The sequence below is a fragment of the Helianthus annuus genome, chromosome 3, assembly GCF_002127325.2.
Source record: "Helianthus annuus cultivar XRQ/B chromosome 3, HanXRQr2.0-SUNRISE, whole genome shotgun sequence".
NCBI lineage: Eukaryota > Viridiplantae > Streptophyta > Magnoliopsida > Asterales > Asteraceae > Helianthus > Helianthus annuus.
In genome coordinates, this window is record NC_035435.2 from 30,392,686 (window position 1) to 30,416,282 (window position 23,597).

General features: G+C 36.9%; 1 protein-coding gene and 1 pseudogene across 1 annotated transcript; one reads left to right on the plus strand and one right to left on the minus strand.

Moving 5' to 3' along the window:
* Positions 1-544: 544 nt before the first annotated feature.
* LOC110931410 lies at positions 545-10,942 on the minus strand (annotated as a pseudogene).
* A 1,298-nt stretch (positions 10,943-12,240) lies between these two features.
* LOC110931411 lies at positions 12,241-19,366 on the plus strand. Its single transcript, XM_022174806.1, has 3 exons — positions 12,241-12,479; positions 18,090-18,383; positions 18,925-19,366. The coding sequence occupies exons 1-3, from the start codon at positions 12,241-12,243 to the stop codon at positions 19,364-19,366; spliced, it is 975 nt and encodes a 324-aa protein (XP_022030498.1).
* Positions 19,367-23,597: the final 4,231 nt, after the last annotated feature.

Genomic DNA, 23,597 nt, shown 5'->3' on the forward strand with positions numbered 1-23,597 from the left:
ATATGGATTCTGCACATCATAAGTGTTAGTACGCACTCAACGGAGAAGGAATCATTCACGATCCTGAATTCACACTATTAATAAGACTTAATTTTGAAAATTTGCAGAAAAATTGGAGCGGTAAACAATGGCGAAAACGCACTTCTAAATAGATGGTTTTCCAAGCTGCCTCGTGGCATGAACTCGTACACTAACATCCTGTGGTCATCTTCTAAGCAGTAACCGATTAACTTCAAAAGATTTGGATGATTTAGCAGCCCTAAATAATTAATTTCAGTCTGCAACAATGTATTAAAAAAACCCATCTTAAATCAAGGGAAATATAACTCTAATTCAAAACACTAATAAAAAAAGATACAAACTTTGGTACTTACCAGCCATTCTTGATACCTTAAAAACCTTCTGGGTTCAATCTTTTAACCACAATGACAGTGCCAATACCAGGCTTGGCAGCTGCAAGCGATTGTTCATCCATCCACCCTTTAAAAACCGACCCGAAACCTCTTTCTCCAGTTACAATATCATTGAACCCTAGCACCTTACTTTACCCCTGCAACACAAATTGAAACAAAGACTATAACCATTCATATAGTGCATTTTTGTCATATAAAAAGAGTATGTTTATTATATAATTTATACAAAAAAATATAAAAACCTTAAACAATATTTGTTGAAAATAGCATCTAAAACATGCCCCTAATCCAGGAACTAAAGGAGGCTTCAACAACAGCAACAAAAAGTTCCAGCCACCCACAGCCTTGTTGGAATCACCATTGAGCCGCCACAGTGAGCACTTTGCCTGAAAATCAACATCAACCATCGACCAATCGCTAGATCTGACCCAAGAGAGTATCATCTGCTATCTTATTTCTCAGCTTCCAAAAAATGATTTTGCAGACACTACAGAAAATGATTCACACCTCTGTGTCTGGATGATTAATATTCAATCTTAGACATGTATCTTTGTTCATATCAACAGCCCATCTCTAAAACAAACATATATAAAATGTATCAGAACCGTTGTATCAATTGACCTTGAGCCAGACTCTTTAACTTTGGACTCTCATCTAGGAATTTTTTCTCCTCTTTATCTTTGGAGACCATAGTATCAGTTAAAAATGAGTCAAACCCATATACTAAAAACCTAAAATAACCAATATCTCATGTCAACCGGCATGCAAATTTCAGGCTAGGTTACCAGTTTTCAAAAATACTTAAAGCTAAAGAAAGCAAGCATAAATATTCTATGTGTAAATCTTGAAAGAATAAGAAAAATTATATACATGTGATAGATCTCGATAATCCTTTACAAAATCTATATCGTTTAACTTGTGATATGCAAGAATCCATGGGAAAACAGGGTACTACACAGTTAGAAATTACCTGTTCTGGAGTACCTTTGCTTGTTTTATGCCAATTTCCACGCTCATCGATCTACGTCAATGTTGTCCTCTTGTCAACAGGGTTAAATGGAAAGAAGTGAACCTTTCTAATTCCAGCTCGTGCCTACAAAGTCACGTATGTCATCTATGAGCATGAAATCAGATTGAAACGAAAGCATTTTAGTTATCAGATACCTCTTTAGGCTCGGCAAGGGTTCCAACAATGGCAACATCAATAGCATCCCGGTTCTCAGTCCTAGAAGCCCTAGCAGGATAAAGCAGCACATGCTCATTATTGAAACCTTTTGCAAACACCTCAATTAAAGTTTTATCAACTGTAAGCTTGTTAAGTGTCAGTGTTCCCGTCTTATCACTGCAAAGCACATCCATTCCAGCCATTTCTTCAATTGCAGTCATTCTTTTAGTAATAACACCCTGCTGTGAAAGCCTATGCAATCCAATAGCCATTGTGGCCGAAAGCACAGTAGGCATAGCAATCGGAATTCCACCGATAAGCAACACCAAAAGATTGTAGATCCCACTTCTGTACCGCATGTGCTGAATTGGGTACATGATATAACAACCCTCCTAAAATAATTCTGACACTCCAAAAATATTTAGAACACCCCTATACGCCCTAAAATACACACCGTATATGTAAATTGGCCCTAAATACCTTTATTTTTATAAAAATTAAATAAAATCCAGATTTATTACTCGCTCGCGGGCCGCGACAAAGCCAGTGAAGGCTTACGCGGGCCACGACAGCTAGGAGATAAGGCCGCACCCTAGGGTGCCACGTGTCAGGAGCGTGTGGGGGCTACGGGTCAACTCAGCAAAGCTAAGACCTAGTCTACAAGTCCTCGTGGGCCGTGAAGACTTTGTCTTCGGCCTTCGCGGGGCGCGACAAAGTGCCTGATCAGCACTATAAATAGATGCGATTGTCCTCAGTTCACAAATCGTCCCACATTCGAAATTCTCTCTAAATTTATGAATATTTGAAGTAGCATTGGGCATAACACCCCCCCCCCTAAATAACGAAGTTCAGCCTCGTTGTAAGTATCATAACCCCCGGCTACGTATTAGATACGCTGCCCAATTGATCTATTGCTCCGTAACGGCTGTCGAGGCTCTGCCCGACGAAGTCATTGGAGTTCTGTCTAGGGGAGGGTATAACTAACGTAAATATTGGGTTATTATACTAACGCGTGTGCATTGTTTAATTAATAGATAATAACCAGGAAAATTCAAAGGAAAACCTTAAAGTTGCAATGTGAGTAATCTCCTTTTTGTAAACCTTTTTGTAAACTATTTTTACAAAACCTTAAATATTTTACAATGTGATTAGTAGTGATTGAGTCTTTGTAATTCTTCAATTACTGCCGGTATGTTGGGGTTTTGTATACAAAATGTGGAATACGTTACCATTGGACAACGAGATAGCCAAAGTGTAATATGAGCCACCAGTCAGGATTGACAGTACTGAATGAGTAGTTGTGTAGATATAAAATTGCAATCGCTCTCAATACTGTAAATTGATAAAACTCTTCTTGATTAAATTAGGATTCACTCACCAGCATTTCCCACTTACAAAATGTTTTTAAACGCGTTTTAGGTAACAAAATGTGAAAGCCAAATAGAAGCCAGCTGGACAGCACTGAAGGCTTGGAAAAGTGGCTATAGAAGTTACCAAAAATAAAGAAGATGTTTTATTTCAATGAAATAGGGTTTATCCCAATATATTTATTAATATAAAATGTGGTGTTTTACTCTGATAAAATTCCTAACTACGGTCCTGATGTAAATTCCGCTGCCAAATAAAGATAAACACTGATACCACTAATACTGGCCGCGGCCGCCCGCCTCCCGGGTAATTAGGGGACGGGGTTGCGACAGAAGGTGGTATCAGAGCTACAGCCACTGATTTCAGCCACAAAAGTGTTCTGCTGACACCAAAATTTTATCCATTATGTTAGGAAATAATTTATGTGATTATGTGCATATCTGTATATTATTGTTTTGTGTTATTTGACAATTTGTTAGTTTACAGTATGAGTGACCAAGGACCTTCGGACGTTTACCGTCAGTTGTCCAGCTCACCTAGGGACGAAAGAACCTCTTCACAGCCTACCCCCTCGGGGTATTCGGCTGATACCGAAGAAGGAATTTTCGTATTCAAAGCCCAATCTGAAGAGCCATTCCCTACCAAGAAGAGAGGATGGTTCAGCAGAGGAGCTCACGAGCGTAGAAAAAGGATGAGAAAACTACAGCAGCAGCGAGCTTTAGCAGCCGCGAATAGAGAAATGAATACTCACACCCAGGATATGATCAATAGGAGATTAGCAAATTTTCATATCTTAGCAACTACAGCTGCAGACCCGAATCTAGAACAACTCATAGCACCCCAGCTGTTACCACTGTTTCCCACACAACCTATGAAAAATCGAAGCCAACCCTGAAAACCAAATTCCAGCACCTGCCTTCGATCCAGCTGAGATCCCTAGAGTACCAGCACCCCATCCCCCAGACTATGACTCATGGTTTGACGACCATAGGGATTACCAACAACGCTACCCACTAGAAGACGATCCCATGCAAAACCCAATAGCACCTTACCTAGACCTGGACCCTCTAGACCCATATTTTGATAACGACCAATATATCAGGGAAATTCTAGAGAACCCGTACCCTTACGAAGAACCCATGCCACAATACCCAGACCCGATACCTGCACCCGCACCACCCATGAGCACTGAGAATGTGCAAGAGCTCCGCACCTTTGGTGAGGAGATATTAGAAGGAAGTGAGAGGATGAGACAGATAGGGGAGCGACTCGTCTGGAAAGATGACGAGCGTAACATGCAATACTGGATGAACCCCTACCAGGGATAGTAATAATAATAATAATAATAAAATAATATATATATATATATGTGTGTGTGTGTGTGTGTAAGTTTGAAAAAAATATATAATATATAATATAATCAACTAAAAATAGATAATCTTATAGTTACTGATGCATACTAGTATTGTATTTTTAGTTCCAGTTGTATTTGTAATAGATATAGATGCATAATATAAAATAGAGTAAAGGTCGCAATGACGACGATTTTGGATCAATATGCTTGTGATGTGATTGTTTGTATTGGATATTGTCTTGTGATATTAATACGTGGTAAATGTTTAAAATTCAGATGGACAACGAAGTGAACCAGGAAAACCAGAATAACAATAATAATGGAAATCAGATAGATAATAGTGCCATCCAACACATAGTGGCACAAGGGATTATAGACGCAGTGCCATATATTATCAAAACGGTTAAGGAAGCAGATAATAAAAGTAATAATGGCAGTAAACGACCACCTACTGAACCAGAACACAACGTAAACAATGGACCCATACTTCAAGTGCCCATTCCAAAAAGAAGAAGAACCATGTCTTATGGTTGTTCTTATAAAGAATTCTGGTCTTATAAACCAATAGAATTCTCGGGCAATGAAGGAGTCATTGCAACTCTACGCTGGATAGAAAAGACTGAGGCAGTCTTGAAGATAAGCAAGTGCGCAGAAGAGGATAAGATAATGTTTGCCTCCAATCTGTTTAAGAACTCAGCATTAGAATGGTGGAACACTATCCTCCAGTCTAGAGGAAGTGACAAGGTCTATAATATGGAATGGAATGAATTTAAGAATATGATTGAAAGGAAATTATGTCCTCCTAATGAAAAGGAACAGATAGCAAATAAGTTCTTAAACCTTAGGATGACTGGAGTGGATAGTAAGAGTTACACTACGTTATTCTTCGAATATGCTAGAATAGTGCCGACCCTTGCTTCACCAGAACCAATATTAATCTCCTGTTACATCTTGGGATTAATCAGTGAGATTAGGCATGTAGTCAAGGCAGCTAGACCACAAACCATAGAAGAAGCTGTAGAACTAGCAAATACCTTGACTGATGAATTAGTGCGTACACAAGAAGAAAACCAGAGGAAGAACCTAGCTCAAAAGCTTACCCAAGAATTTCGCTACGGAAATTCCAATCGTGAGAAAAATGTAGGTTCTACTTCTGCCCTTACTGCAAATATTGCAAAAAGAAAGCATTCTGAAAGATGCTCTATATACTGCAATTTTTGCAAAATATCGGGACACAAGGAAGAAGACTGCAGGAAGAAACCTAACAATAGGATATGCTACAGTTGTGGAGAACAAGTTCATATCAACAAGACTACTAAAAATGCTAGAGCATTTGTTCTAACTGCAGAAGAAGCAAAGCGGATCTCGGACGTGATCGCCGGTACGTTTTTAGTTAATGATGTTTTTACTAAAGTATTATTTGACTCTGGTGCGAACCAAAGTTTTATTTATACTTCATTCTGCAAACGTCTTAATCAACCATTAACTAAACTTTAACAAGAGTGTTTGGTAGAGACAGCAAATGGGGAAACCATTAAGATTACCGAAATCTTGCAGGGAGCACGAATAGAATTTTTAAATCAAAAGTTTATTGCAAATCTTTACCCAATGAATCTGCCAGGATTTAATATTGTATTAGGAATTGATTGGTTAATAGCCAATAAAGCCAGTAGTCTATGTGATCAAAAGTCAATCCAAGTAAATTCACCAAAAGGTGAAAAGATCACAATTAAAGGAGATAAGCCATATAGATCCACAAAATTCATCTCTGTGATGAAAACAGCCAGTTTTGTAAGAAAAGGATCATTAGTGTATTTAATTTCCATAATCATTAACACTAAAGGAAAAGAACTGAAAGATATTCCCGTAGTATCTCAGTTTCCAGATGTTTTTCCAAAAGAATTCCCAGGGTTACCACCAGACAGGGAAGTTGAATTTAGAATTCATCTGCTACCAGGGACAGCACCAATTGCCAAAGCCCCATATCGTTTGGCACCAGCAGAAATGCAAGAATTAAAGAAACAGTTAGACGAACTATTAGAAAAAGGATTCATACAGCCAAGCTCATCGCCGTGGGGAGCACCAATCTAATTCGTCAAAATGAAAGACGGATCAATGCGTATGTGCATTGATTACCGTGAGTTAAATAAGGTCACGATTAAAAATCGGTACCCATTACCGAGAATCGATAATCTGTTTGATCAATTGCAAGGAGCTCGATTCTTTTCTAATATCGATTTACGCTCAGGATATCATCAATTAAAGGTACAGGAAGAGGATATTCCTAAGACCGCTTTCAGAACAAGGTATGGCCATTATAAATTTACTGTCATGCCATTTGGTTTAACCAATGCCCCAACCGCATTTATGGACATGATGAACCGAATATGTAAGCCATATTTGGACAAATTCATAATTGTCTTTATAGATGATATTCTCATTTACTCTAAGAGTAAAGAGGAACATGCAGCGCATCTACATACACTCCTAAATTTGCTGAGAAAAGAAAAGCTTTATGCAAAATTCTCAAAGTGTGAGTTTTGGTTAGAAGAAGTACAGTTTCTTGGGCATTTAGTTAACCATGAAGGAATTCATGTGGATCCCACAAAGATTGAAGCAATTACCAAATGGAAAACCCTTGAGTCACCAACCGAGGTTAGAGGTTTTCTAGGATTGGCCGGTTATTATAGAAGATTTATCCGAGATTTTTCTAGAATAGCCATCCCTTTAATAAAGTTAACCTGTAAGTCTGTTAAATTTGAATGGGGACCAAGACAAGAAGAAGCCTTTAGAATTCTTAAGCAAAGACTAACCAACGCACCCATACTAGGGTTACCAGAAGGAACTGAAGACTTTGTAGTCTATTGTGACGCTTCTAAGTTAGGATATGGATGTGTATTAATGCAACGTCAAAAGGTTATAGCCTATGCGTCTAGACAACTTAAGAATCATGAAGAGAATTATTCAACTCATGATTTGGAATTAGGAGCTATAATTTTTGCCCTTAAGATTTGGAGACATTACCTTTACGGTAGTAAGTTTACCATTTTTACTGATCATAAGAGTTTAAGGTATGTTTTCGAGCAAAAGGAGTTAAACATGAGATAAGACGCTGGATGGAAATATTGAGTGATTATGATTGTAATATCCAGTATCATGCAGGAAAGGCTAATGTAGTACCCGATGCTTTAAGTCGAAAGTATCATGAAAAGCCAAAAAGAGTACATTCTCTTAAATTAAATCTACAAGTAGATTTAAATGAACAGATTAGGAAAGCACAAGAATCAGTAATCAAGGATGATAATGAGAAATTCAAAGGAATGATTAAGGAATTAGAACAAGGAACAGATGGAATTTGGAGATTCCATAAGAAAAGGATGTGGATACCCAAACTAGGAAACCTATGCCACCGTATATTAGAGGAAGCCCATAAGTCTAAATATACGATGCATCCTGGAAGTGATAAGAGGTATCAGGACTTAAGAAAGAATTTTTGGTGGATAGGAATGAAAAAGGATATGGCAGCTTATGTTGCCAAGTGTCTAACCTGTTCACAAGTTAAAGTTGAACATCAGAAACCCTCAGGTTTGCTGCAGCAGTTAGAAATGCCAGTTTGGAAATGGGAATTGATAACAATGGATTTTGTTACCAAATTACCCAAAACAAGAAAAAGTAATGATACAATCTGGGTGATTGTAGACAGGCTAACCAAGTCAGTTCATTTCCTACCAATAAAGGAAACTTTCGGTATGGAACAATTAGCTAAGCTGTATGTAAGTGAAATAGTTTCATTACATGGAATTCCTTTATCAATTGTTTCTGATAGAGATAGTCGTTTTACCTCTCATTTTTGGACAAGTTTCCAAAAAGCAATGGGAACCAAGCTAAATCTAAGCACAGCTTATCATCCTCAAACGGATGGACAAAGCGAAAGGACAATCCAGACAATGGAAGATATGCTTAGAGCTTGTGTAATTGATTTCGAAGGAAATTGGGACGATCATTTACCATTAATAGAATTTTCCTACAATAACAGCTATAATACCAGTATTAACGTTGCACCATTCAAAGCACTTTATGGACGAAAGTGCCGAACTCCAGTCTGTTGGGCAGAAATTAGAGAAAAGCAACTATCTGGACCTGAAATAGTACAAGAAACAACGGACAAGATTATTCAAGTCAAGGAACGACTAAAAGCAGCACGCGATCGACAAAAGAGTTATGCCGATAACAGGCGAAAGCCGTTGGAATTTCAAGTAGGAGACAAGGTGTTATTAAAAGTCTCTCCTTGGAAAGGAGTGGTAAGATTCATCAAAAAGGGGAAAGCTAAGCCCCAGGTACGTTGGACCATTTGAGATTATTAGAAGAATAGGACCTGTAGTCTATCAGCTACAACTGCCAGAGGAAATGGCAGGAATACATGATGTATTTCATGTATGTAATCTCAAAAAGTGCTTAGCTGATGAATCACTAGTAGTGCCTCTTAAGGATATAGAGGTAAATGAAAAGCTTAAGTTTGTAGAAAGACCGCTACAAATTGAAGACAGAAAAGTCAAGAATCTAAAACACAAGAGATTGGTTTTAGTCAAAGTGAAATGGGATTCTAAGAGAGGACTAGAGTACACATGGGAGCTTGAATCAGAGATGCAAAGGAAATACCCACACCTGTTCCAGTAGACCTCAAGGACGAGTTCTAAAACAAGGTGGGGAGGATATAACAACCCTCCAAATATAATTCCGACACTCCTAAAATATTTAGAACACCCCTATACGCCCTAAAATACACCCCGTATACGTAAATTGGCCCTAAATACCTTTATTTTTATAAAAATTAAATAAAATCCAGATTTATTACTCGCTCGCGGGCCGCGACGAAGCCAGTGAAGGCTTACGCGGGCCGCGACAGCTGGGAGATCAGGTCGTACCCTAGGGTGCCACGTGTCAGGACGCGTGTGGGGGCTACGGGTCAACTCAGCAAAGCTAAGACCTAGTCTACAAGTCCTCGCGGGCCGCGAAGACTTTGTCTTCGGCCTTCCCTGGGCGCGACGAAGTGCCTGATCAGCAGTATAAATAGATGCAATCGGTCTCAGTTCACAAATCATCCCACATTCGAAATTATCTCTAAATAACGAAGTTCTGCCTCGTTGTAAGTATCATAACCCCCGGTTACGTATTAGATACACTGCCCGATTGATCTAGTGCTCCGTAACGGCCGTCGGGGCTCTGCCCGACGTAGTCGTTGGAGTTCTGTCTCGGGGAGGGTATAACTAATGTAAATATTAGGTTATTATACTAACGCGTGTGCATTGTTTAATTAATAGATAATAACCAAGAAAACACAAAGGAAAACCTTAAAGTTGCAATGTGAGTAATCTCCTTTTTGTAAACCTTTTTGTGAACTATTTTTACAAAACCTTAAATATTTTACAATGGGATAGCAGTGATTGAGTCTTTGTAATTCTTCAATTACTGCCGGTATGTTGGGGTTTTGTATACAAAATGTGGAATACATTACCATTGGACAACGAGATAGCCAATGTGTAATATGACCCACCAGTCAGGATTGACAGTACTGAATGAGTAATTGTGTAGATATAAACATTGTAATCGCTCCCAATACTGTAAATTGATAAAACTCTTCTTGATTAAATTGGGATTCACTTACCAATATTTCCCACTGACAAAATGTTTTTAAATGCGTTTCAGGTAACAAAATATGAAAGCCAAATAGAAGCCAGCTGGACAGCACTGAAGGCTTGGAAAGGCGGCTATAAAAGTTACCAAAAATAAAGAAGATGTTTTATTTCAATGAAATAGGGTTTATCCCTATAAATAAGTTTGTAACGAAAACTTGGGTTTTATCCCAATATATTTATTAATATAAAATGTGGTGTTTTACTCTGATAAAATATTTCCTAACTACGGTCTTGATGTAAATTCCGCTGCCAAATAATGATAAACATCGATACCACTGATACTGGCCGCGGCCGCCCGCCTCCCGGGTAATTAGGGGACGGGGGTTGCAACACATGACGATTATCTCAACCAACATTCCAACAGCAATGAAGCAGATACATAAGTTTTTGATTGCCGTAAGAACTTGTTGGAAATGACCAACTTGGTTAGTGCTATCCACAAGATGTGCAGCCTTTCCGAAGAAAGTTTGCACACCAGTGGCGATAACAACCGCTTCAATTTCACCTTGCTTGCAAGTTGATCCGGCGAACATCTCGTCATATGGATTCTTGTTCACAGGAAGTGATTCACCAGTAAGGGCAGATTGGTTAATCTTTACGGGTCACCTTCTAGAAGATGAGCATCAGCAGGAACAATATCACCAAGTTTGATACTGATAATATCTCCCGGGACCAAGATGGAAGCTTCTTGTTCACTCCAACGACCATCCTGAAGAACCTGCAGTAACGACAGATTCGTCAATCTTTGAACTTATAGCGGCATGGGGTCATATGCTTGAGTCATGGGGTCACCCTTATCCCATGGAAAACGAGCTTTTGCATTAATGATGTGAAGCAAATCGTGACTCTCTATGAGGCAAAGAATCTGACTCTTCCAGACATCATAGTTGTAGTTGGTAAGCTTCACTGGAACAAAGTCGGAGATGTCAACAGTTGATGCCAGCATATGTCTCAAGTCTTCTGTTCGTGTAGATACATCAAGTAGATTCGATGGAACACATGGATTTTACTCATAACAAAACTAAAAAAACAATAATGAAGTTGAGAAAATGAATCTTACCTCCACAGTATATTCGTTACCACTTCGATATCTGAATTTAGCAGCTTCATTGACAATCTACAAGAACTAATTAGCTAAATGCCAACCGTTTGGATACTAAATATATGACTAATTAGCACGGTGGAGCTACATGCCTGATCAAAAGCAGGAAAATGTAATCTGCAAATTGAATTTCGGCTAATGCACGATTCCCATGTTACAAAAGTAACAACAATAAGCCATCACTACAACTATATTCAAATATTGGTATAATATCTTTAAACAGTTTCCATTGCTGCAAGACTAATAGCAAATCCAACAATACCCTGTAGTAAACCAACATAAAAAAGTCAACTTTGTAGCTTAAAACAAGTCAAGATTGTCAAGAAACCTAAAACTACAGGTCAAAATTAGGCAGATTAAAAGTTAATTTGTGACATTGTTCTTGATAAAATCACCTGTTAAAAAAGAGGGGTATTAAAAATCCTATGTTTACCAAACTAATCAGCCAACCCGGTTGTACAACAGAACACACCACCAAATCCCACATCTTCCCCAAATATATAAGACCTATGAACCAATTAAACACACACATATGCACATAAATATTGCACCTTCAAATTCACATATAATCCTATAGATAATTAATCAAATATCAACAAATAAAATTATAAAACCCTTTTAACTTTAATTAATTTCAGTAAAAGAAAAGTACTCAAGAATCCACATTAATCATACACACATATTGCACTTTCAAATTCATATATAATCTCATCAAATAAAACATAAAAGTATAAAATAAAACCCACTCAATTATAACTAATTTCAATAACAATTACTACAAGAATCCAAAACACGATTACTAACATAAACTAAAACACGCAATGAGTGATGAAAACTCAAAATCTTACCTTATGGCTTGTCAAGTATAAAGAACCCCAAACAGCTTAAAATCACTATCTGTGCCTCCAAAAGTCACCGGAATTCTAAAAGCGGAGACAAATCAATAGTTTGCACATACATTACCGTCGAAGTGACAGTAAAATACTTGAGATAGCTGGAAATGGGGACATACACCCTATGTTGTCGCAGATGTGGTCAGAAATGGAACATAATATACCACTCCATCATGGCTCTTGGCCAAAAAACGATAGATGCTCAAAAGAAGAAGGGGCCTCGGTAGTTAAGGTTTGCGATAGAAGGAAATGGTTGTGGTCACCGGTGGTTCAGCCTCTGATGGCTATGCCTTCGCCGGAACCTACAGAGCTCTGAACCAAAACGTAAAAATCTACAATTCTACCAAAAATCATGGCTGTAAGGTGGGTGCGAAGCTGGATAATTGTGCAGATCTGAAGAGGAATCATAGATCTGAAGAAGAAACAAACACAGATCTAAAGAGGAATCGCGCAGATCTGGTCTTCTTGAATCGCCAGAGAAGGAGTGAGTAATGGAGGCGGATAAGAAATCAGAGAGCCTGAAACCCTAATGTGGTATCCGTGTTTTTTCTCAATTGTGTGATTGAGGGTATAATTGGGATTGTAAATTATATTGTGCTTTAGAGGGTTGTACATTATGCATTAAGTGTGTTTTAAGGGAATGGCAAATTACCTTAAGAAGTCCTTGGGATATACTTTTATATATAGTATAGATATGCACATACAGATTAACAGATAATGAAAGATTACCTGTTACCTATTGAGAATCTGAGATTGAAATTTGAGACATTGAATAAACGTAGTGTTGATTACCGTTAATGTCAGCCCTAATTTCATCTGATCCGCAATCAGTTTCACATTGTTTACTCAAAAGTCGACGCAAGTAACGAGGCTTATAGTGTTACGTCGCTGCTTCTGGATTCTAGAATGAAGTATGAGTGTATAGTATGGATTTCTGGAGAAAAATCATAAATCTTGGACTTAGAAACTTTGTTTAAATGGCCTAAAAAACAAGTATAATACATGAAAAGAAAAAACAAATTTTGGAGACGCTTGTTTTTTGTGACCTTAAACTTTAGCATAGGTTGATAAGCCCAACGAGCTGACCCTAAAAAATGATAAAGAAATATATACATATTCAACAAATACTATTCATAGAATTAAGTCTTATAATTAACCCTTGAAAATAGAAAAAGAGAGAAAGAATCTGAATAAACCCACAACAAAGCACGGTTATCTACTACTTTTTCTTTTTCTATAAGTGAGATCATGTATCACACTCAAATATTGTCTATAACTATTAACTAGAAAGATTTTCAGCGCTACGCAGCTATGCTGTAGGGTTTTGATTGATATCTATTTTGCTTTAGTATACCAACTCAACCGAAGAAATGTGCCCATAAGAATATCCACACTTGTTTTACATTGACCAAAAACCATAAAAATAAATTTAAATTAGACAGCGGGACGGAATGATTTTAAATTAATTGTAAATGGAAACGTAAATGTTATCTTAAATAAACTTTAATGAAAAGGAACCTAAAACAGGAACAGTAAACATAAAGAAAACTAAAAAATAAAAATAATAAAGTCCAGAAAAAATCAAGAAAGAAAGAAAAAAAACCAATAGGATAAAAGCACTATCCACATAACTTGCTAATTGTAATTTACGTTAGAACATAGATCAACTGAAAATGTACATAAAAATAAGTAGGAAATTATATTTGACACTTATTTCCGAAGAATCGTAAAATAATAAGCATAAAAATAGTTACGTCGCGTTGTGGTGGTGTCGAAACCTAAAGTGACTCGAATTTTTAACTTTTAATGAAAACATATTATATTTGACTCGACGTGTTTCCAAAAAAAAACGTCAAAACGTAGATCATTTGAACATGTACATAAAAATAAGCACGAAAACGTATTGTATTTTACCCGACTCATTTATAGGAAAAAAATAAATATACATCAAAACATAGACCAACAGAAAACGTACATAATAATAAGCATAAGGAATATATTATATTTGACCTAACTTATTACCAAAAAAATTACGTCTAAACGTAAATCAATTTGAATTTATACCAACAGTATATAAAAAAAAGTACATAAAACTTTATTACAAAATTTTTAGAAAGTTAAGAGGTTATAATTGTTAACACTGAAAGTTAAAGGATAAAAGTATAAAGAAAAATAATAAAGACAAAAGAAAAAAAAAACAAATAAAAAACAAAAACAAAAAGCAAGTTACGGTTAATGTAACATACAATTGTTATTCATAACAAAGTTGGTGGGCTTTCCTATGGGCTTTGTCTCCCCCTTACACTTTCATAAATTTTGAAACTTAGACCCTCGATTTTGGTAGTTTCCTTTTTTACTTCAACTTTGTTAAAGACCTTCGGCATTGCTAGTTTCCTTTGTTAAAACTTATTTTCACCTACTCTTGGTCCTTAAGTTTAGGATATATAATTTTCAATCCCGTACCTTTTTATGATTGAAAAAATATAACTTTGAACACCTCGAGAGTATATATAATCTGTTCTTTTTCATAGTAGTTTCGTTCATTAACTTAATAAACTTTAATTTGTTGCGTGCTTTTTACGTACGTGTTGGTATAAATTCGAGTTGATCTACGTTTCGACGTAAATTTTATTTGAAAACGGGTTGGGTCAAATACAATATGATTTCATGCTTACTTTTTATGTGCGTTTCGACGTAAAGTTTGTTCTCATTTATAATACTTTTTCATGCTTACTTTTTATGTATGTTTCGGTAAATGGTCGATAATTAGTCATACATAATCATGTCGTATAATCGGTACGATATTCGATTGTCTTGGTATACTTTTTTGTATAAATCCGAGTTTGTCAATGTTTTGACGTCAATATGATGTACTCTTTCGTACTTTTTTTTGTGCATTACATACGTATGAATCGGATTGTATATGATACATTTTGACTTAAAGGTATAAATTTGAGTTAGTCAGGTCGCATATAATACATTATTTACTTTACGTTTTGATCTAATCGTAATACTATATAGGTAACACTAAGTTCAATTGAAATGTTTTTATATGGTTATTTAAACAAACACTCAGACATAACGCTCTAACTAATATGTTCGACATTTGCGATGTACCCACACCGCAATACGTGCGAATCTTATTACTAGTATTATATTATATGATTTACAAATGTCAGTGGAACAGTAAAATATCAATTTGTTGGAAATTGCCATAACTCTTTCTCAACCTTTACAACTTTGGTCAACGGATTTTAAAGTTACCTTTTAGACACGTTTCCATTTACTTTCCATTTATTGGCTTTTGGCTTCAGTTGTAACTTGTAAGCATTTAGAGAGAGAAAGGGAGACATTGGAAATATAAGTAGGAAGGTGGCATGCATTAAGGCGGAGTACGAGATGATGTTCTTTCTCATTTCTCCGGTGAAGCATTGCTATGGCAGTGGCGAATGGTTGATCCAAGGTTTGACTTCAGTACCATCCTTTTGTCTTCGACCTTTGTCGCTGGAAACCTAACTAGCCGGGACCCCTCGTTCCGGTGGTGTAAACACTGCCTGAGACCTCCGTCACCATAGGCCCTATGTTTCCTAGGTAGTCGTACGCGATTGTGTCCAACAGCGTCGCTCACCAACAACTGATTCTGTTCAAAACCCCAACCATTATCATCCTCATACGATGTGATTTACGGAAAGATGAAGATGACAATGGTGGCGATTTTGTGGTGGTGTTTTGTGATTGTAGTCTTTTGTGGTTGTGGTGTTTTGTGGTGATATTTTGTGGTTTTTATTTTTTTGAACAGCGTACAGTTAGGATGTCGCTAACCGAGTAAGTAGTTAGTATGTTACTATCACCAAGTTAGTATTAAAATTCCCCTTGCCTGGATTTGAACTCAGAACCTCAGAAAAAATCAAAGCTTACCACCTTCTCCTTGACCACTAGGTCAAAAGATTATTGGTTGGTATTTTATAATGGTGGCATTATTGGTGGTGGTTGCAGAGAGACTTACTAGACTAGTATGGCTCCTTTTCAACAAAAGCTAAGAAAACCATAGGTTTGCATTAATCCTCATAGGTTTTATTTGAAGAACACAAAAGATGGCAAGTGACTTGTTGTACTTACAAAACTTCAACTTTTAGTAAGTTTAAAATTTAAGCAGCTATTTCAACTATTAATTATATCAATATTTACAACTCATAACTTAACAAGTTATATATATATAATAGTAATAAAAAAAAGGTTAAACACCAGATAAGGACAAATAACTAAACATACTGATGTGGGTCTTTGCTAAATAACAAGTTATATATAATAGTAATAAAAAAAAGGTTGGTAATAAACAAAGTAACAAATTAACAACAACATAGTAATAAAAAAAGGTTGGTAATAAACAAATTAGCAATGACATAAAAGGCTAAGGCTACTGGGTATGGGGACCGTCCCCAGAGCGTCCAGGAACGGCGCTGCCCAGCACACCGTGCCCCCCCCCCCCCGGTCTTCAGCGTCGGCATCTTGCCGTTTGAGACGGTCCGGAAAAAGACAGAAAATGGTGGGGTTCGAGGCTTTTGTGACCGTGTGAATAAAAAAAATTAAAAAAAAAATTATACTAATTGCCATTGTTGAGGAGAGACTTGAGCTTTTGCAGCGACGGTTGTGCAGGAAACAAACAATAAACCCTAGGGGATGATTAAGCTCTTTTATACTACTAGGCCTTTTGACAAGTAGAGTATATATTGAAGGTTAGGCCGAATGATTAAGCTCTTTTAGATATTGAAGGTTGGGCCGGATGATTAATCTCTTTTTAATAAATGTTAAAAATTAGATAAATTTAAAAAAAAAAAATTTGGTTTATATTTTATTTTTACATCTTATTAATTTATTTGTTAGATGTTAAAAAAGTGGAAGAGTAAAAAAATAAAAAATATAAAAGTGATGGGGTAGAATCATCTAGGATTATCCTCCCATTTCCACTAAATTTGTGAGATGGACCATTCTTGAGAGGACTATGATGTGGCGCCTAGATGACGGATCATCATCCAAGGAATGATGGGCACCATTTCATGTAACCTAAGAAAATGTTCATGTTGTATTTTATATTAAATTACTCAAATTTTGAGAAAAAGGTTAGATGAATTAATAACATGTTGACGAAAATTATGGTATTAACCAATAACTTATTTTCTGTCGGCCGTTTAAAAAAAAAAAAAAAAAACCAATAACTTATAAATTTTATCAATACATTTGTATAAATTTTATTACTAAGTTCGATAATAATAATTTAATACCAAGGTGACTTAATTGTTCAGTAAAGTTTAAAATATTATGTTTTATAATATTTTGTGTTTATTGTTTTAATTGTTCAGTAAAGTTTAAAATATTATGTTTTATAATATTTTGTGTTTATTGTTTTAACGTGTTTGTTTTTATCAGCGTCACGATGGAGCCGACAGCCTCAATGCGTAAGGGGACACGGGGTGGTCCGTTATACCACCCCCATCACGCATTATTGTTCTTTGCACACCGCCGTCTGCCCCACCATCACGCGTTGTAAATTCAACGCGTTGAATGTATAACGCGTTCTGAAATCGAAAAATGACCGTTGATGGTGACCGTTGGGGGGGGGGTAAATAAACATTGGGTTTTTTTTTTTTTGAATGTTATATATAAATCAATTAAAACCCAATACATTTCATATCAATTTTAACCCCATACAATTCTCCATTTGATTTCAATTCTCCATTTGATTTCATAAATAATTTTACAAGAAACATGGAAGGTTCAAGCAAGAGAGGTGGGGGTTCGAAAAAAAGAGGTTCGGGTACGAAGAAAAATCCCATAAGACCCAAGGTTCGAGCGAATCTTGGCGAGCCGATGCGCTTTAGGTTGCAAGACGAACCCGACCAAGTCCCACCCTTTCAAACCCAACAATATCCACCCTTTCAAACCCAACAATATCCACCCTTTCAATCGCAAACGTACCAAAACCAACCGTTCGTTCCACCGTTTCAACCTCACCAATTTCAACCCCAAACGTATCAAACCGAACCCCATACACTCGACCCACTACTAGAAGACAACACCCTCATTCATCATTTTGCAAGCGCGTGGCGTGAACCACAACAAAGTCTTGACGAGGAAGAAGAAGAAGAAGAAGAGGAAGAGGAAGAAGAACAAAATGATGACGTTCAAGAAATCGCTCCAATCGACCGACAACTTTGGATGAGCGAGGAGGAGGTGTCCTTGGTGAAGGCGTATTTGCACATCTCGGAGAGTAGGAAACATGGCAGCGAGAAAAGAAAGGATGCGTTTTGGAGACGGGTCATTAATCATTTTAGGCAACTTCCCGGTGCAAGGATACGAAACATGGACAAAATGTCGCTTGTTTCATTCAAAAGGTATGTTTTTTATTAAACTTTAATAAAAAACAGTTTTTTTTTAAATATAGAAACAGTTTTATAAAAAAAAACAGTTTTTTTTAAATACAGAAACAGTTTTATAAAAAAACAGTTTTTTTAAATACAGAAACAGTTTTTTTTTTTAAATACAGAAACAGTTTTTTTTAAATACAGAAACAGTTTTTAATTAAAATAAAACAGAAACAGTTTTTTAATTAAAAAGCAGAAACAATTTTATAAAAAAAACAGTTTTTTTAAACAGAAACAGTTTTTTAATTAAAAAACAGAAACAGTTTTATAAAAAAAACAGTTTTTTTTTTAAACAGAAACAGTTTTTTAATTAAATAAACCAGTAACAGTTTTTTAATTAAATAAAACAGAATTTAAAAAAAATACAGAAACAGTTTTATAATTAAATAAACTGTTTTTTTAATTAAATAAAAAACAGTTTAAAAAAAGAAACAGATTTAAAAAAAAAACAGATTTAAAAAAAAACAGATTTTTTTAAAAAAAAAAACATAACATTTTATATTTTTTGTAGAACCGAAACCCACAAAGTGGAGCGAGCGAGACGACAATCATGCGACAAGCCACCGAATAGTATTGCCGACTGTACAAAAATAGGACTTTTCCACACGTGGGGGCATGGGAAGTTGCGAGACATGCGTGGTCCTACGGCTCCAAAAAAACAAGGCGGTTCGAAAAGATCAAAGACATCCGATTCGGGGAACTACACGACTTCCTCGTCGGATAACTTGCCAGAAATGAACTTCAACGACGACCCCCTTGACGAACCCGATCAACCCGTTGACGACCCCGTTGAAGAAGATACACCCACAAGGCCACGACGCAGGAGAGGTGGTGAATTGTCAAGCAAAGGTAAGGAAGCGGTGGCGGAGTCGATCTTCAGAATCGAAGAGGAGAAAATGACCCAATTCAAGAAGGCCGAAAAGAAAAGAAAGAATTATGTCCCTAAAAGTTGAACGCGAGCAGGCGTACAAGGAACACTTGAAAACGATTGAAAGACAAAATGATTTAAAAATCTTGTGTGAAAATCACGCCCATCTCGACGAACCGTTCAAGTCAATTGTCATTCAACAAAAGCGCGCGATTTGCGCAAAGTGGGGTTGGGAGATGCCACCCGTTTAGTTGTTTTTTTATTTGGCTACGTAATTTATTTTTTAAGTTTAATGAAATTTATATTTTAGTGTTTTATTGTTAATTTCTAATTTTAAAATGAAAATTAAAAAATTTGGGGGTGATAGAATTCCATCACTAGTGATACCACCCCGCCTACATTTCTATCACTAGTGATAGAATATTGGGTGATGACATGGCATGATTTGATTGGATAGTGGGAGTGATAGAAACTATCACTAGTGAACCACCCCTCCTCCCCTAATCGTTAGCACTAAAAGTTTCGCTAAAATTTGTACTTGAAATAGAAAAGGTCAGATATGATTAATTTATCTATCATGACAAGTTTATTTTTTGGGTTTTATATTTTGATTGCAGGGGCGGACCTAGGTTATAGCCTGGGTGGGCGGGCGCACCCTTTGAAAAGAAAATTTTAGGGTATTTTATAGGCAAAAATTCTGATTGCACCCCTTAAAATGTTGGTTAAAACCCATGTTCGCACCTCTAGTAAATAATTTCTGAGTCCACTAATGTTCGATTTAGAGCGAGTGAGTGTTAATACTAGACCGATATCGTAATGAACCGAATCGCTAATAATTGAACTTCATAGTGAAATTAATTTGGTTATCATAGTGAAATTATAGAGCAGAAGGTGAAAGTGGTTAGCGTTGTAACTACCTAAGAAGAAACTAGTTAAGTCATGACAAAATTGCAATTCTCGTGACATTGTAATTAAATATGGGGCTGTTTGTTTACCTCTTAATGATACTTTTAATGGGTCAGACATCTTACTGGTTCAGCACTTAATGGTTTAGACTGTTTGTTTCACGAGCAAATGTCTGAATGGTTAAGACATTTGGCTCTGAATGGTTAAGATTTATACAGAGTCTGAATGGTTGTAGGACCGTTATTGACAGTCGAATGAGTCAATCAGAGCTAGAACACAACTGTTTATGCAGCGGAAATACACAAACCGGTAGAAACAAAGTAGAATGGAGTAGAAACAGAGTGCTGATTACTTTAAACTGGTTTTCTCATTAATCTTTCACGAAAAAGTTCGGCAGCAGTTCGGCTACACAGTGGACATGAAGTTACAAATGAGAAAACACTAACACTATATATAGGGGGTGGGATTTCGCTCCTAATAACACTGTGTCATTTGGGGCGAAATCAGAAAGATGTGATTTCGCTCCAAATGACACAATGTCATTTGGGGCGAAATCAGGACATTAAAACCAAACATTTACATAACAACCCCCTATACTATACGTAATTAACATTCCTAGACCCTATACATGAACAACTAAGACTAAGACGTAGGCTTTAGACATTCGTGCACCAACAAACTCCCCCTTGGATACATCCATAGTCTTCAGTCTTGTCTTCGGGTCTTCAAACAGCTCTGAACGTTTCTTCCCTTGACTTAGGCTTCCTCCTAAGCAAGTTCCTCACTCGGTCATTCTCTATCTTTCTTTTCTTCTCTTCTTCAGCTTGAATGTTCATCCACTTTCCTCTCTTTTCTTCAAGCTTTAGACGTTCACATTCAGCTTTCCTCTTCATTTTCTCATCGAGAGACCACCAAGATGACTTCCATTTACTTTCAGAGTTTATACCTTTCTGAAAGCAAAGAGTAGCAACACATTGAAACCGCATGGCCTGCTCTTTATCTTCTGCCTGATAGTGTATCTTGTTTATGAATAGACATTCAATATCTTTCGCAGAGTAATTTACTAACCACATCGGGTCATACACATGCATCTCTCTTAACTCACTTCCTGCTTGATAAGTAATGACAGCCTCAGTTGAAATGTAACTGTATACCCAGCCCAAGAAGCCTTTATAGAAATCCTGCTCCATTGGTGGCACTGGGATAGTCTTCATTGTCTTCGGCTTTTTTACATTAAGTATCGTTTCTTCAATCCCTGTTTCCGGATCTACCCTCTGCACTCTTTTAGGATAATGCGGCTTCCAGTGTCGAAACTCTTTCAACGATTCAAACTTTATATACCCCCACATTGAAATATCATTCTTACGAACTGGATACCCTAAAGTTCTTACTTTTGACAGCTCTTCCACATCCCACCATGGTAATGACATTATGTCATATAAGCGTTCAAAGTACTGCACCCCACATTCTCTTCTGATCGCGTAAGCATTAACATGAGGTAAGAAACCCCAGCTAATGATGTCACCGAGCGACACACTTCGATCTCGTTGATAGTACTTCAACGGTCTTTAGAACTTTCTCTCGTGACTATCTTTAAACCACTTTTTCCGTTCTTCCTTTTCCATGTCTTTGGGAGTGCCATCAAAGTTCTTGTCTTTTAAGATCTCAGCCAGTTTTCATCTCAACTCATCTCTATTCTCCTCTGAAAAGAATTCCATCAGTGTGGGCAATTGGGAAGTATCTTCGCTTACATCCTCATCATCAGTCCAATCCTCAACCTCAACCTGTCATACATGTCAGCATCTTCTACATACTTGTACTCGTACTCTGGTTGATGGTTGATATCGAATGCATTCAATTCCTCTTCAAAGTCAAACTTGAAATCAGGATTCACCATACGTGTCATTTCTTTAATCGTTTCCAACGTGTACGTATGAAAATGTTCACCTTCTTCCCTATAAGTATCCAATCTCAAAATTAACTTCTCAACATGTTTAACATTCTGAGCATCATCAGACTCTCCCTTTCCTTCAGCTCCCCCTGTCTCTTCATTCACAGAATCATTCATCAAATCATTAACAGTTCTTTCAGTGGAAGCTTCAGTCACTTTTATACCCATACCACCTTGAGCATCGTCATCATCGTTATCAGAACCATGACTGCTTGCTGAAAAGACTTTCTCATCCTCGTCATCTTCCTCATCATCACCCTCTTCCTCATCATCGTCATCATCTTCATCATCGTCATCACCAGCTAACTCTTCAAGATGAGTTTCTTCTTCAAAAAGGCCAGATATAGCAGTTAAAGGTTCAGGATTCTCAACCACTAAGGAAGGAACAATTGATCTTTCTGTCACTGCCGAACTTCCTTCAACGCCTTTACCTTTATCTTTCATCTGTTCATCTATCTCAGCATGACGTTTAGCCCTGAGTTCTTCAACTTGGATTTCTTCAAACTGTTGCTCAATTGATTTTCCAAGCATCTTTTCAACAACTTTGTTTAGCATATAGAACTCATGCTCTTTAAATGCTTTTCAGCTTCAAGCTCTTTGTTTTTCAACTTGAAGTATTTGTTCTTTTCATCTCTTCGAGTTTTTTCTTCTTCAAGTTCAGCAACTCGTACTTTCAAGATATCAATCTCTGATTGATCAGTGTCAATCTTCTTTAACAATTCTTTGTTATCAGACTCCAGCTTCTTCACACGCATTTCAAGAATTTTCTCACGATCAGAAACTTTCTTGTTCTCAGCAGCTAACTTTTTGTTTTCAGCAATCACTTCATCAACTTTCTTTTCAACATTCTTGACTTGTGAGGCGTTTGCAAAATCAAAATCTCCTACATCATCAAGACTTACGCCCAAATTCGAAGGAACGGTTGGAAAACCTCTATATCCTGAAGAACCAGGTGTGGTTTGAACAATAGGTTGTGAGATTGGTGGTGTTTGAAATATTTATTGAGATGTGAATAGGGTTTGTTGTTGTGGTGGTGAAAGATGTATTGGTGATGGTTGTCTGGGTGGTGTTGGTTGTTTTGGTGGTGAAGATCGTTGTGGAGGTGTTGGTTGTCGTGGAGGTGATTGTGTTGGTGATTGTGATAGTGTAGGTTCAGATGGTGGTGTTGGTTCTTTTGCCGGTTTCTTCTTTAACACAACCTTCGGTTTTGAGATCTTTGGAGTGACTTTTCGAATCTTTAGAGACACAACTTTCTTTCTTGCCCCGACTTTCTTTCTACCACTAGAAGGTGATTGTGAATCAGAAACATGTTGCGGAGATGGCACATATGGAGCATCTTCCTTCTCTTGCCTTTTTCTCTTTCTCAACAACTTCTCTTTCTCTGTTTCCGCTTGAATTCTTCTCAACCTTTCAGTTTCATCAATTTCATCATCTGAAGAACTCGAAGAACTTGTAGTGT

What these genes read in the sequence shown, in the direction of transcription:
- LOC110931411 (XM_022174806.1), top strand. Translation starts at nt 12,241, where the DNA reads ATGGTTGTGGTCACCGGTGGTTCAGCCTCTGATGGCTATGCCTTCGCC. An exon ending in AATCGCCAGAGAAGGAGTGA is followed by an intron (nt 12,480 to 18,089) that starts GTAATGGAGGCG and finishes TCATTTTGCAAG; the next exon opens with CGCGTGGCGTGAACCACAAC. An exon ending in TCGCTTGTTTCATTCAAAAG is followed by an intron (nt 18,384 to 18,924) that starts GTATGTTTTTTA and finishes TATTTTTTGTAG; the next exon opens with AACCGAAACCCACAAAGTGG.